General features: G+C 48.9%; 1 protein-coding gene across 1 annotated transcript in view; it reads right to left on the bottom strand.

Moving 5' to 3' along the window:
• LOC139229261 (drebrin-like) overlaps positions 1-12,622 on the bottom strand; it is a 218,952-nt gene that overhangs the window by 88,769 nt on the left and 117,561 nt on the right. The window contains exon 14 of the mRNA XM_070860923.1: positions 8,938-9,057. Coding sequence (XP_070717024.1) covers positions 8,938-9,057 — 120 coding nt within the window. The remainder of the gene's footprint in view (positions 1-8,937; positions 9,058-12,622) is intronic.

Here is a 12,622-nt window from a genome sequence, read left to right as displayed (position 1 = left end):
CATTTGCCACTGTTCTGCCCACCTGACCAGTACATTGATATCTTCCTGCAGTCCACAGCTTTCTTCTTCATTATCAATCACACAGCCTATTTTAGTGTCATCTGCAAACTTCTTAATCATACCCCAACATTTAAGTCCAAGTCATTGATATATACCACAAAAAGCAAGGGACCCAGCACTGAGCCCTGTGGAACCCCACTGGAAACATCCTTCCAGTCACAAGAACACCCATCAACCATTACCCTTTGCTTCCTGCCTCTGAGCAAATTTTGGATCCAACTTGCCACTTTGCCCTGGATCCCATTCCACCTGCCTCTCTTCATTCACTTCGCAGCAATTTGCCCACATATTTGCTCTTCTATCTCCCTCTGACTGTTTGGGGGTCTATAGTACACTCCCAGTAGTGTGATCACCCCTTTTGTGTTCTTTAATTCAACCCATATGGCCTTGTTTGATGACCCCTCTAACGTATCATCCCTTCTCACAGCTGTAATAGTTTCTTTAATCAATACTGTGACCCCTCCCTCCTTTTTTATCCCCCTCTCTATCCCATCTGAAAACCCTGTAACCAGGAATGTTGAGCTGCCATACCTGCCCCTCTTTCAGTCATGTCTCAGTAATGGCTATAATATCATACTCCCAAGTGTCTACCTGTGCTCTCAGCTCATTTGCCTTATTCCCTATACTCCTTGCATTGAAGCATATACCATTCAGTGGAGCCAAACTCCCCCCTTGTCTATTTTCCAGCCCTTGATTCCTGTCTTCCAAATTCACTTTCTAATTTTCTGCTGCCCAATTCCAGCTTTGCTTCTCTCCTGACTGAATCTATTCTCAGGTTCCCATCCCCTTGCCAAGCTCGTGTAAACCCCCCCCAACAGCACCAGCAACCCCCCACTCCGTGAGGATACTGGTCCCGGCTCTGTTGAGGTGCAACCTGTGCAGTTTGTACAGATCCCACCTCCCCCAGAAACAGTCCCAATGTCTCAGGAAACTAAAGCCCTCCCTCCTGCACCATCTCTCCAGCCACGTATTCATCCGCTCTATCCTTCTATTTCTGTACTCACTAGCTCGTGGCACCGGGAGTAATCCGGAGATTACTACCTTTGAGGTCCTGCTTTTTAATCTCTCTCCTAGTTCCCTAAACTCTGCCTGCAGGACCTCATTCCTCTTCCTACCTCTGTCATTGGTCCCGATATGGACCACGACCTCTGGCGTTTCTCCCTCTCCCCCCAGAATGCCCTGCAGCCACTCAGTGACATCCTTGACCCTGGCACCAGGGAGGCAACATACCATCCTGGAGTCACATCTGCGGCCGCAGAAACTCCTGTCTGCTCCCCTGACTAGCGAGTCCCCGACCGCTATTGCCCTTCCATTCTTCCCCCTCCCCCCCTGTGCAGCTGAGCCACCCGTGGTGCCATGGACTTGACTTTGGCTGCACTCCCCAGAGCCACCATCGCCCTCACCGGTACTCAGAACAGAATACCGGTTAGAGCGAGATGGACTCAGGGGACTCCTGCACTACCTGCCTAGTCCTCCTCTTCTGTCCAGTGGTCACCCACTCCCTGTCTGCCTGCACACTCTTAAGCTGCGGGGTAACCGTGCTATCCAAGTCACTTTCAGCCTCACAGATGCACCTCAGTGACTCCAGCCGCCGCTCAAGCTCGAGTTAGTGCAGCCGGAGACACCTCCTGCACACATGGTCATCCCGGCTGCGCGAAGCACCCGGGACTTCCCACAGAGCACAGGATGTGCCCTGCTATCCCTCTCGTTATTAGATTCATTTACTAAAGTTTTTAGCATACCCCTCTGGCCTTAGTAAAGACTAAAAGACACCAGTCAAAAAAAACGTGATACTCCCCGGCCTCGAATCTGAATTACCAAGAAAAAATGATGTGACCTTTACCAAACAATCACTTCCCTGCTTTCCTGTGAACCGTGATTCTTTCTACCTCTTCGCCTCCCAGCTACTGCAGCCTCCGGGGCTACCTCCTCCCGCTCTCGGACTCACTCTCGCTGCTGTGGGCCGCTCCTTTCATCCTCCACCGCATCTTCCGCTCTCGGCCAATAAAGGCAAGTATTCCGTATGCCTACTTAACCACCTTATCCACCTGGCCTGCTACTTCAGGGATCTGTGGACCTGCTCTCCAAGGTCGCTTTGTTCCACTACACTTCTCAGTGTCCTCCCATTTAATTATATTCCCTTGTCTTGTTAGCCCTACCCAAATGCATCACCTGACACTTCTCTGGATTGAATTCCATTTGCCGCTGTTCTGCCCACCTGACCAGTGCGGATTTCGTCCCCTGCGGAGCACAACAGACAGGACCTTTATGGCACCACAGTTGCAGGAAAAGTGCAGGGAGCAGCGCCAGCCCTTATACATGGCCTTCTTTGACTTTACAAAGGCCTTTGACACTGTCAACCGCGAGGGTCTATGGAGCGTCCTCCTCCGTTTCGGATGCCCCCAAAAGTTTGTCACCATCCTCCGCCTGCTCCACGACGACAAGCAGGCCGTGATCCTTACCAATGGATCCATCACAGACCCAATCCACGTCTGGACCGGGGTCAAACCGGGCTGCGTCATCGCCCCAAAACTCTTCTCAATCTTTCTTGCCGCCATGCTCCACCTCACAGTCAACAAGCTCCCCGCTGGAGTGGAACTAAACTACGGAACCAGTGGGAACCTGTTCAACCTTCGCCGCCTCCAGGCCAGGTCCACCCCAACCTCTGCCGTCGAGCTACAGTACGCGGACAACGCCTGCATCTGCGCACATACAGAGGCTGAACTCCAGGACATAGTCGACGTATTTACTGAGGTGTACAAAAGCATGGGCCTTACGCTAAACATCCGTAAGACAAAGGTCCTCCACCAGCCTGTCCTCACCGCACAGCACTCCCACCCCCCGCAAGTCATCCAGATCCATGGCGGGACCCTGGACAACGTGGACCATTTCCCAAATCTTGGGAACCTCCTATCAACCAGAGCAGGCATTGACGACAAGATCCAACACCACCTCCAGTGCGCCAGTGCAGCCTTCGGCCGCCTGAGGAAAAGAGTGTTTGAAGACCAGGTCCTCAAAACTGTCACCAAGCTCATGGTCTACAGGGCTGTAGTAATACCCGCCCTCCTATATGGCTCAGAGACATGGACCATGTACAGTAGACACCACAAGTCGCTGGAGAAATACCACCAACGATGTCTCCGCAAGATCCTACAAATCCCCTGGGAGGACAGGTGCACCAACATTAGTGTCCTCGACCAGGCCAACCGATGTCAGGCTGACCGGTCTATAATTCCCTGTTTTCTCTCTCCCTCCTTTTTTAAAAAGTTACATTGGCTACCCTCCACTCCATAGGAACTGATCCAGAGTCAATGGAATGTTGGAAAATAACTGTCAATGCATCCACTATTTCCAAGGCCACCTCCTTAAGTACTCTGGGATGCAGACCATCAGGCCCTGGGGATTTATCGGCCTTCAATCCCATCAATTTCCCCAACACAATTTCCCGACTAATAAGGATTTCCCTCAGTTCCTCCTCCTTACTAGACCCTCCGACCCCTTTTATATCCGGAAGGTTGTTTGTGTCCTCCTCAGTGAATACCGAACCAAAGTACTTGTTCAATTGGTCTGCCATTTCTTTGTCCCCCGTTATGACTTCCCCTGATTCTGACTGCAGGGGACCTACGTTTGTCTTTACTAACCTTTTTCTCTTTACATATCTATAGAAACTTTTGCAATCCGTCTTAATGTTCCCTGCAAGCTTCTTCTCGTACTCCATTTTCCCTGCCCTAATCAAACCCTTTGTCCTCCTCTGCTGAGTTCTAAATTTCTCCCAGTCCCCGGGTTCGCTGCTATTTCTGGCCAATTTGTATGCCACTTCCTTGGCTTTAATGCTATCCCTGATTTCCCTTGATAGCCACGGTTGAGCCACCTTCCCTTTTTTATTTTTACGACAGACAGGAATGTACAATTGTTGTAGTTCATCCATGCGGTCTCTAAATGTCTGCCATTGCCCATCCACAGTCAACCCCTTAAGTATCATTCGCCAATCCATCCCAGCCAATTCACGCCTCATACCTTCAAAGTTACTCTTCTTTAAGTTCTGGACCATGGTCTCTGAATTAACTGTTTCATTCTCCATCCTAATGCAGAATTCCACCATATTATGGTCACTCTTCCCCAAGGGGCCTCGCACAACGAGATTGCTAATTAATCCTCTCTCATTACACAACACCCAGTCTAAGATGGCCTCCCCCCTCGTTGGTTCCTCAACATATTGGTCTAAAAGACCATCCCTTATGCACTCCAGGAAATCCTCCTCTACCGTATTGCTTCCAGTTTGGTTAACCCAATCTATGTGCATATTAAAGTCACCCATTATAACTGCTGCACCTTTATTGCATGCACTCCTAATTTCATGTTTGATGCCCTCCCCAACATCACTACTACTGTTTGGAGGTCTGTACACAACTCCCACTAACGTTTTTTGCCCTTTGGTATTCTGCAGCTCTACCCAGAAAGATTCCACATCATCCAAGCTAATGTCCTTCCGAACTATTGCCTTAATTTGCTCCTTAACCAGCAATGCTACCCCACCTCCTTTTCCTTTTATTCTATCTTTCCTGAATGTTGAATACCCCTGGATGTTGAGTTCCCAGCCCTGATCATCCTGGAGCCACGTCTTCGTAATCCCAATCACATCATATTTGTTAACATCTATTTGCACAGTTCATTCATCCACCTTATTGCGGATACTCCTTGCATTAAGACACAAAGCCTTCAGGCTTGTTTTTTTAACACCCTTTGTCCTTTTAGAATTTTGCTGTACAGTGGCCCTTTTTGTTCTTTGCCTTGGGTTTCTCTGCCCTCCACTTTTCCTCATCTCCTTTCTGTCTTTTGCTTTTGCCTCCTTTTTGTTTCCCTCTGTCTCCCTGCATTGGTTCCCATCCCCCTGCAATATTAGTTTAACTGCTCCCCAACAGCACTAGCAAACACTCCCCCTAGGACATTGGTTCCGGTCCTGCCCAGGTGCAGACCGTCCGGTTTGTACTGGTCCCACCTCCCCCAGAACCCGTTCCAATGCCCCAAGAATTTGAATCCCTCCCTGTTGCAGCACTGCTCAAGCCACGTATTCATCTGCGCTATCCTGCGATTCCTACTCTGACTAGCATGTGGCACTGGTAGCAATCCCGAGATTACTACTTTTGAGGTCCTACTTTTTAATTTAGCTCCTAGCTCCTTAAATTCGTTTCGTAGGACCTCATCCCTTTTTTTACCTATGTCGTTGGTACCAATGTGCACCACGACAACTGGCTGTTCTCCACCCGCTCCGAGACATCCTTGACCCTTGCACCAGGGAGGCAACATATCATCCTGGAGTCTCTGTTAGCGGCCGCAGAAACGCCTATCTATTCCCCTCACCATTGAATCCCCTGTCACTATCGCTCTCCCACTCTTTTTCCTGCCCTCCTGTGCAGCAGAGCCAGCCACGGTGCCATGAACTTGGCTGCTGCTGCCCTCCCGTGATGAGTCATCCCCCTCAACAGTACCCAAAGCGGTGTATCTGTTTTGCAGGGGGATGACCGCAGGGGACCCCTGCACTACCTTTCTTGCACTGCTCTTCCTGTTGGTCTTCCATTCCCTATCTGGCTGTGGACCCTTTACCTGCGGTATGACCAACTCGCTACACGTGATACTCACGTCATTCTCAGCATCGTGGATGCTCCAGAGTGAATCCACCCTCAGCTCCAACTCCGCAACGCGGACATATACACATATACATACACATATATACACATACATACATATACCTATATACACACACATACATATACCTATATACACACACATACATATACCTATATACACACACATTATATATATATACAAACACACACATAGATATACAGAGACACACACACAGATATACAGAGACACACACACACGCATAGATATACACGCACACAGATACATACACACACACAGATATACTGACACAGATATACACATACACACATAGATATATACACACACATACAGATACACACACACACAGATACACACACACACACATACATACACACACATATATATATATACATATACACACACACACATAGATATATATACACATACATACACAGATCATAGGCAGTCCCTCGGAATCGAGGAAGACTTGCTTCCACTCTTAGCATGAGTTCTTAGGTGATTGAACAGCCCAATACGAGAACCACAGTCCCTGTCACAGGTGGGACAGACAGTGGTTGAGGGAAGGGGAGGGTGAGTCTGGTTTGCCGCACGCTCCTTCCGCTGCCTGCGCTTGATTTTTGCATGCTCCCGGCGACGAAACTCAAGGTGCTCAGCGCCCTCCCGGATGCACTTCCTCTACTTAGGGTGGTCTTTGGCCAGGGACTCCCAGGTGTCAATGGGGATGTCGTACTTTATCAGGGAGGCTTTGAGGGTGTCCTTGTAACGTTTCCTCTGCCCACCTTTGGTTTGTTTGCCGTGGACGAGTTCTGAGTCGAGCGCTTGCTTTGGGAGTCTTGTGTCGGGCATGTGAACAATGCGGCCTGCCCAGCGGAGCTGATCGAGTGTGGTCAGTGCTTCGATGCTGGGGATGTTGGCCTGGTCGAGGACACTGATGTTGGTGCGTCTGTCCTCCCAGGGGATTTGCAGGATCTTGCGAAGACATCGTTGGTGGTATTTCTCCAGCAACTTGAGGTGTCTACTGTACATGGTCCATGTCTCTGAGCCGTACAGCAGGGCGGGAATTACTACAGCCCTATAGACCATGAGCTTGGTGACAGTTTTGAGGGCCTCATCTTGAAACACTCTTTTCCTCAGACGGCCGAAGGCTGCACTGGCGCACTGGAGGCTGTGTTGGATCTCATCATCAATGCCTGCTCTTGATGATAGGAGGATCCCGGAGCAGGGAAAGTGGTCCACATTGTCCAGGATCACACTGTGGATCTTGATGTCTGCGAGGCAGTGCTGTGTGGCGAGGACAGGCTGGTGGAGGACCTTTTGTCTTACTAATGCTTTCACACGCCTCGGTAAATACGTCGACTATGTCCTGGAACTCAGCCTCTGTGTGTGCGCAGACGCAGGCGTCATCCGTGTACTGTAGCTCGACGGCAGAGGTTGGGGTGGACCTGGCCTGGAGACGGCGAAGGTTGAACAGGTTCCCACTGGTTCCGTAGTTTAGTTCCACTCCAGCGGGGAGCTTGTTGACTGTGAGGTGGAGCATGGCGGCAAGAAAGATTGAGAAGAGGGTTGGGGCGATGATGCAGCCCTGTTTGACCCTGGTCCAGACATGGATTGGGTCTGTGATGGATCCATTGGTAAGGATCACGGCTTGCATGTCGTCGTGGAGCAGGTAGAGGATGGTGACGTACTTTTGGGGGCACACACACACAGATATATATCACACACATACACACACACACAGATATATATATCACACATACACACACACACAGATATATATCACACACATACACACACACACACACACAGATATATATCACACACACATACACACACACACAGATATATATCACACACACACACACATACACACACACACACACACACAGATATATATATCACACACATACACACACACACAGATATATATATCACACATACACACACACACAGATATATATCACACACACACACACAGATATATATCACACATACACATACACACACACACAGATATATATATCACACATACACACACACACAGATATATATATCACACATACACACACACACACACACACACACACACAGATATATATCACACACACACAGGTATATATCACACACACACAGATATATATCACACACACACACACACAGATATATATCACACACACACACAGATATATATATCACACACACACACACACGCACACGTAGATATACACACACGCACAAATATACGCACACGCACAAATATACACACACGCACAAATATACACACACACAAACAGATATACACACACACAAACAGATATACACACACACACAGATATACAGACAGACACATAAATATACAGACAGACACACAGATATACAGACACAAACACACACACAGACACATAGATATACACACACACATTCATTCATTCATTCATTCATAGGCAGTCCCGTGAAGCGAGGATGACTTGCTTCCACGCCAAAAAAGGATGAGTTCTCAGGTGTTTCAATGAAGGACCTAATATTCCAGATCCTGAACTACATCCTGAAGGGTGGAAGATGCCTGTGGGTGGATTGTTTTAACGTGGGGTGACCGTTACACACCAGCCACCACACGGGCTTGACAGAGCGAGGTCTTGGTCCAGTGGCAAGGGTTAACCCGGACGACTGGAGACCTGCTCTGCTGCACAGACCGAGCGTTCACACATATCGCAGTGTGGGCTGGGCCCCTGGGCCCTCGCCTCTCCTGGGCCCCGATCACGTCCCTCTGCAGTCTCTCGCCGCTCCTGCTGTACCTGCCCACGCTCCAATCACCAACCTGGACCTTGGTGATGTCCCTCTTCACTGCCGTCGCTCTCCTGCACCAGCTCGCGCTGTACCTTCCCGTGGTACGTCACTATGCTGCCCATGGCCGCTGCCCACCGCTTCTTTTATGGCCCCGACCTGCCGCTCATGGTCTCTCAAAGGTCGGGGCCGCCATATAGATACACACACACACACACACACACATAGATATACAGACACAGACACACATTAATATACACACACACACACACACATTAATATACACACACACACACACATTAATATACATACACACACACACGCGCACACACAGATATACACACACTCAGATACACATACACTCAGATAGATATACACAGATACACACACACACACACACACATACACAAACCAGGACCAGAACGCGGACCCCAGTGTAGGTTGTACCTGTGAGGATTTCCCCCTTCATTCTTTGCCCCTCAGTCTCGTGAGGTCCCTCAGTAACTGCAGGGTCCCCAGTCGGGGTGGAGTCACCTTTGATCGGCTCGGACACATCCTCTCCTGAAACTAGAGTCAGATTGTAAAAGGGAATGGTTAGCTTCCGTCAGTGGATACAGTCCCGTGATTGTAACTCTTGCTGTGCACTTTGAACTGAGCAGGGCACACAATGGGTCACCCTGTGTGACCCCGCAGTGAGACGGGGCCTGATTGGTCACCGTGTATTCCCCTCAACTGGGAGGGCTTTAATTGGGGCCTAGTCGCCTTTTTATAATGAATTCTTACGAAGTGTCGATTTATCGCCTTGTGGTTTGGTGTCCTTTACCCGGGACAGTCAGTCACCACGGGCTCTCGCTCACGGGCAGAATTATTATTGGACTGTTCTATTTACCAAATTTTAATTTTATTTCGGTCTGGTGAAGCCCATCAGGACATTCTCTTTGAATGGCGGAGAAATACAAGTTTTTATATCAGATTAGCGACGAACGTGGAAAGGAACAGTCCGTTATAAACATAAACGGTCAAAGGAAAGGTGGGCTTAATTCGGGACTGAGAAGGAGCCCTATTGTGGAGGCACAGCACAAGCCACTTACCTCTCGTTAAATCCTCTCATTGAAGTGATTTCAACCTTAATCACAAGGCTGCTCCTCCCCATCTGCCAGTTCCCCTGTCCGTTCTGTCGATCTTATAACCGGGTATCTTCAGTTCCCAGTGCTGACTGTCTATCTGCCCTGTCTCAGTAATGGCTACCATGTCATAAGAACATAAGAAATAGGAGCAGGAGTCGGCTATTCGGCCCCTCGAACCTGCTCCCCCATTCAATAAGATCATGGAGGGCAGAGAAACCCAAGGCAAAAAGCAAAACAGGCCACATTACAGCAAAATTCTAAAGGGACAAAATGTGTTAAAAAGACAAGCCTGAAGGCTCCGTGCCTCAATGCAAGGAGTATTCGGAATAAGGTGGATGAATTAACTGCGCAGATAGCAGTTAACGGATATGATGTAATTGGCATCACGGAGACATGGCTCCAGGGTGACCAAGGTTGGGAACTCAACATCCAGGGGTATTCAACATTTAGGAAGGATAGACAGAAAGGAAAAGGAGGTGGGGTGGCGTTGCTGGTTAAAGAGGAAATTAATGCAATAGTAAGGAAGGACATTAGCCTGGATGATGTGGAATCGGTATGGGTGGAGCTGCGGAATACCAAAGGGCAGAAAACGCTAGTGGGAGTTGTGTACAGACCACCAAACAGTAGTAGTGAGGTTGGGGACAGCATCAAACAAGGAATAAGGGATGTGTGCAATAAAGGCACAGCAGTTATCATGGGCGACTTTAATCTACATATTGATTGGGCTAACCAAACTGGTAGCAATACGGTGGAGGAGGATTTCCTGGAGTGTATTAGGGATGGTTTTCTAGACCAATATGTTGAGAAACCAACTAGAGGGCTGGCCATCCGAGACTGGGTGATGTATGAGAAAGGACTAATTAGCAATCTTGTTGTGCGAGGCCCCTTGGGGAAGAGTCACCATAATATGGTAGAATTCTTTATTAAGATGGAGAGTGACACAGTTAATTCAGAAACTAGGGTCCTGAACTTCAGGAAAGGTAACTTCGACGGTATGAGGTGTGAATTGGCTAGAATAGACTGGCAAATGATATTTAAAGGGTTGACGGTGGATAGGCAATGGCAAACATTTAAATATCACATGGACAAACTTCAACAATTGTACATTCCTGTCTGGGATAAAAATAAAACGGAGAAGATGGCTCAACCGTGGCTAACAAGGGAAATTAAGGATAGTGTTAAATCCAAGGAAGAGGCATATAAATTGGGCAGAAAAAGCAGCAAACCTGAGGACTGGGAGAAATTTAGAATTCAGCAGAGGAGGACAAAGGGTTTAATTAGGAAGGGGAAATAGAGTATGAGAGGAAGCTTGCTGGGAACATAAAAACTGACTGCAAAAGCTTCTATAGATATGTGAGGAGAAAAAGATTAGTGAAGACAAACGTAGGTCCCTTGCAGTCAGATTCAGGTGAATTTATAATGGGGAACAAAGAAATGGCAGACTAATTGAACAAATACTTTGGTTCTGTCTTCACGAAGAAAGACACAAATAACCTTCGGGAAATACTAGGGGACTGAGGGTCTAGTGAGAAGGAGGAACTGAAGGAAATCCTTATTAGGCGGGAAATTGTTTTAGGGAAATTAATGGGATTGAAGGCCGATAAATCCCCACGGCCTGATAGTCTGCATCCCAGAGTACTTAAGGAGGTGGCCCTAGAAATAGTGGATGCATTGGTGATCATTTTCCAACAGTCTATCGACTTTGGATCAGTTCCTATGGACTGCCGCACGCTCCTTCCGCTGCCTGCGCTTGGTTTCTGCATGCTCCCGGCGACGAGACTCGAGGTGCTCAGCGCCCTCCCGGATGCACTTCCTCTACTTAGGGTGGTCTTTGGCCAGGGACTCCCAGGTGTCAATGGGGATGTCGTACTTTATCAGGGAGGCTTTGAGGGTGTCCTTGTAACGTTTCCTCTGCCCACCTTTGGTTTGTTTGCCGTGGACGAGTTCCGAGTCGAGCGCTTGCTTTGGGAGTCTTGTGTCGGGCATGTGAACAATGCGGCCTGCCCAGCGGAGCTGGTCGAGTGTGGTCAGTGCTTCGATGCTGGGGATGTTGGCCTGGTCGAGGACACTGACGTTGGTGCGTCTGTCCTCCCAGGGGATTTGTAGGATCTTGCGAAGACATCGTTGGTGGTATTTCTCCAGCAACTTGAGGTGTCTGCTGTACATGGTCCATGTCTCTGAGCCGTACAGCAGGGCGGGAATTACTACAGCCCTATAGACCATGAGCTTGGTGACAGTTTTGAGGGCCTCATCTTGAAACACTCTTTTCCTCAGACGGCCGAAGGCTGCACTGGCGCACTGGAGGCTGTGTTGGATCTCATCATCAATGCCTGCTCTTGATGATAGGAGGATCCCGGAGCAGGGAAAGTGGTCCACATTGTCCAGGATCACACTGTGGATCTTGATGTCTGCGAGGCAGTGCTGTGTGGCGAGGACAGGCTGGTGGAGGACCTTTTGTCTTACTAATGCTTTCACACGCCTCGGTAAATACGTCGACTATGTCCTGGAACTCAGTCTCTGTATGTGCGCAGACGCAGGCATCATCCGTGTACTGTAGCTCGACGGCAGAGGTTGGGGTGGACCTGGCCTGGAGACGGCGAAGGTTGAACAGGTTCCCACTGGTTCCGTAGTTTAGTTCCACTCCAGCGGGGAGCTTGTTGACTGTGAGGTGGAGCATGGCGGCAAGAAAGATTGAGAAGAGGGTTGGGGCGATGATGCAGCCCTGCTTGACCCCAATCCAGCCGTGAATTGGGTCTGTAATGGAACCGTGGGTAAGGATCACGGCCTGCCTGTCGTCGTGGAGCAGGTAGAGGATGGTGACGTACTTTTGGGGGCACACACACACAGATATATATCACACACATACACACACACACAGATATATATCACACACATACACACACACACACACACACACACACACACAGATATATATCACACACATACACACACACACACAGATATATATCACACACATACACACACACACAGATATATATCACACA

Source organism: Pristiophorus japonicus, chromosome 2 (assembly GCF_044704955.1).
Source record: "Pristiophorus japonicus isolate sPriJap1 chromosome 2, sPriJap1.hap1, whole genome shotgun sequence".
Taxonomy (NCBI): domain Eukaryota; kingdom Metazoa; phylum Chordata; class Chondrichthyes; family Pristiophoridae; genus Pristiophorus; species Pristiophorus japonicus.
This window is presented reverse-complemented; position numbering and strand designations above follow the sequence as displayed.